The 2,394-nt window shown below is 38.1% G+C and overlaps 1 protein-coding gene across 1 annotated transcript in view; it reads left to right on the top strand.

Annotated features, from left to right (window-relative positions):
* Arhgef12 (Rho guanine nucleotide exchange factor 12) overlaps positions 1-2,394 on the top strand; it is a 190,842-nt gene that overhangs the window by 144,409 nt on the left and 44,039 nt on the right. Inside the window, exons 12-13 of the mRNA XM_023721086.1 lie at positions 1,323-1,433; positions 1,721-1,819. Coding sequence (XP_023576854.1) covers positions 1,323-1,433; positions 1,721-1,819 — 210 coding nt within the window. The remainder of the gene's footprint in view (positions 1-1,322; positions 1,434-1,720; positions 1,820-2,394) is intronic.

Raw genomic sequence — 2,394 nt, 5'->3', positions numbered from 1 at the left:
GGTGCTGGGGGATTGAACCGCGGTCCCTGTGCTTTGTTGAGCTTGTTCTAAGTAGGTGCTTTAGACCACTGAGCCATCTCACCAGCCCCCCCCCTTTTTTTTTAATATGGTTGGATTCAATTTGCTTTTATTTTACCGAGGATTTTGACATTTGCACCGGGAGGGATATTGGTCTATAGTCATTTTTGTTTTTTATTTTATTTTTTTTTTAGTATCTCTGGTTTTAATAATAGGGCATTGGTAGACTTGAGAATAATGTGGGAAGTGATACCCTGTTTTTTTGGCAGATGTTGTGCAGAACTGATACTAAGTTTAGCTTCTCTAGTTTGTCTAAATGTGAAACATTATATGGAAATTATGATAGTAGTTTGCTTTTCATTTGTCTTCTATGTTGAGAATACTTAGGGATTATACAAGTATTGTAGGCATTGTCTTAAAATAAAGCAGCTTTGGGGCCAGGGAGATAGCTCAGTGGAATAAGCAGTTGCCTGGCAAGCGCAGGGACCTGAGTTCAATCCCTGGTTCCGCCAAAAAAAAATAAATAAATAAAATAAAGCAGCTTCATTTTCTATGATTAGCACTAAAGATAAACAGTTGTTTTATTGCTAGGCAAAAAGCCTTTCTCATATTGTTGAGAAGGTTTTTTTTGGCTGGCTGAGGCTACCTTAAGGCGGGTCTGGTGTGACATGTGGAGCTGGGGATCAAACCGAGATTCCCTGCGCCTGACTAGGTTTGCCCATGCAGGCACTTAAACAACTAAACTAACCAGCTAGTCCCCTTTCTTGTATTTTTATAAGTACTATTAGAGATTGTTTTACATACTGATTTGCAGACATGTGAATTCCTTGTTTTTGGTTTTTTTTTTTTCCTTTTTGCAATACCAGGGATTGAACTCAGGACCCTGCACTTGCCAGGCAAGTGCTTATTGTATTGAGCTATCTCCTCAGGCCCTGAACTCCTTGTTAATCACCTCCTGAACATCTATTCTCCCAGAATGGTTTGATGATTCATTTTCAGAGGAAGAGAAGTTTTGTTTTGTTTTTGAGACAGGATGTATAAGATGTAGGCCTCGCTGGATTTCAGTTTTTGATCCTTGGTCTTCTTGCCTCAGCATCCTCAGAGCTGCCATTATAGGCATGTTCCACCTGGCTCAAGAGGAAGAGACTGTATAACCTGTGTTGCTAATAAATTTTAGTGAAATTTTTAAAATACTGTTTTTATTAGGGAGGCCAGAATGAAATGTGCACAGCTTTGTTCATTTGAATTATGTTGCATTTTGTATTCGTATTTCAGAGTTACTAATATATAACTATTTCTTCCAGATCAACGGACAGTGCAGCTGTTTCCAGAGCATTGAACTGCTAAAGTCTCGCCCTGCTCACTTGGCTGTTTTCTTACACCATGTAGTGTCACAGTTTGACCCTGCAACTTTGGTAATGCATTTTACAGTTTAGCCCATGCAGAGATCCTACATTAATCTTTATAACGTAGAACTCTTCATATCAGTTGCGTAGATAGAAAGACTTTCAGTTTTCCAAGCATGTAAGAATAAGTAATGAAAGATAACATAAAAGGTATTTTATTGTGTTTAAAGACTTGATTGGTAATGACTGCATTGTTGATGGTGACCTACCTGTTCCAGACATTCCTAATCAAGTGGCAAATGACATTTTTTTGGTCATTTCTCAATTTGTCTTTTCTGTTTCTTTCTCCATGTCAGCTCTGTTATCTCTACTCAGACCTATATAAACAGACCAATTCCAAGGAAACACGTCGCATCTTCCTTGAGTTTCATCAGTTCTTCCTGGATCGATCTGCAGTAAGTTGTCAAGTTCATATTATCATCTTTACTTCACTACATTAACTTACCTTCTGTTTCCATCTTCAGTCCTATGTTTTCGGCCTTCATTGTCTTTTTGGAAATTGCTACTATATCTCTATTATTTACTACTCTTGACAGATTTTCCTTTTTTATCATTTCTACATTCCTTTTGGGAATCTAAATTCTTTTAGTAGGTTTTAGAAGATACACGCATTTGCTTTTCACATATGCATAATCAGAGTGGGGGAACAATAAAGAGGATGCATATGATGGACATGTATATTGGGGCCCAAGGAATAGTATTTACAGAATTGAACTCTGGGTAGCCATCTTAAAATTTAGAGGGATCGGTGAGATAACTCAGCAGTCTAAAGTGCCTGCTTGGACAAGTGCACGGACCACAGTTCGACCCAACCCCAGCACCATATGCTGCACAGGAAGGGTTGAGCCAGCCACCAAAAAAAAAGTAAAGACACAAATTTAAGTAGAAAGTGGCAGAAAAGATCTTACCAATACTGAAATAAATGGTAGTAGGGCTTTCTTTTACCAGTGGATTTTTTTTTTTTTTTTTG

This window comes from Octodon degus, unplaced genomic scaffold (genome assembly GCF_000260255.1).
Source record: "Octodon degus isolate 3935 unplaced genomic scaffold, OctDeg1.0 scaffold00080, whole genome shotgun sequence".
NCBI classification, from domain to species: Eukaryota; Metazoa; Chordata; class Mammalia; order Rodentia; family Octodontidae; genus Octodon; species Octodon degus.
This window is presented reverse-complemented; position numbering and strand designations above follow the sequence as displayed.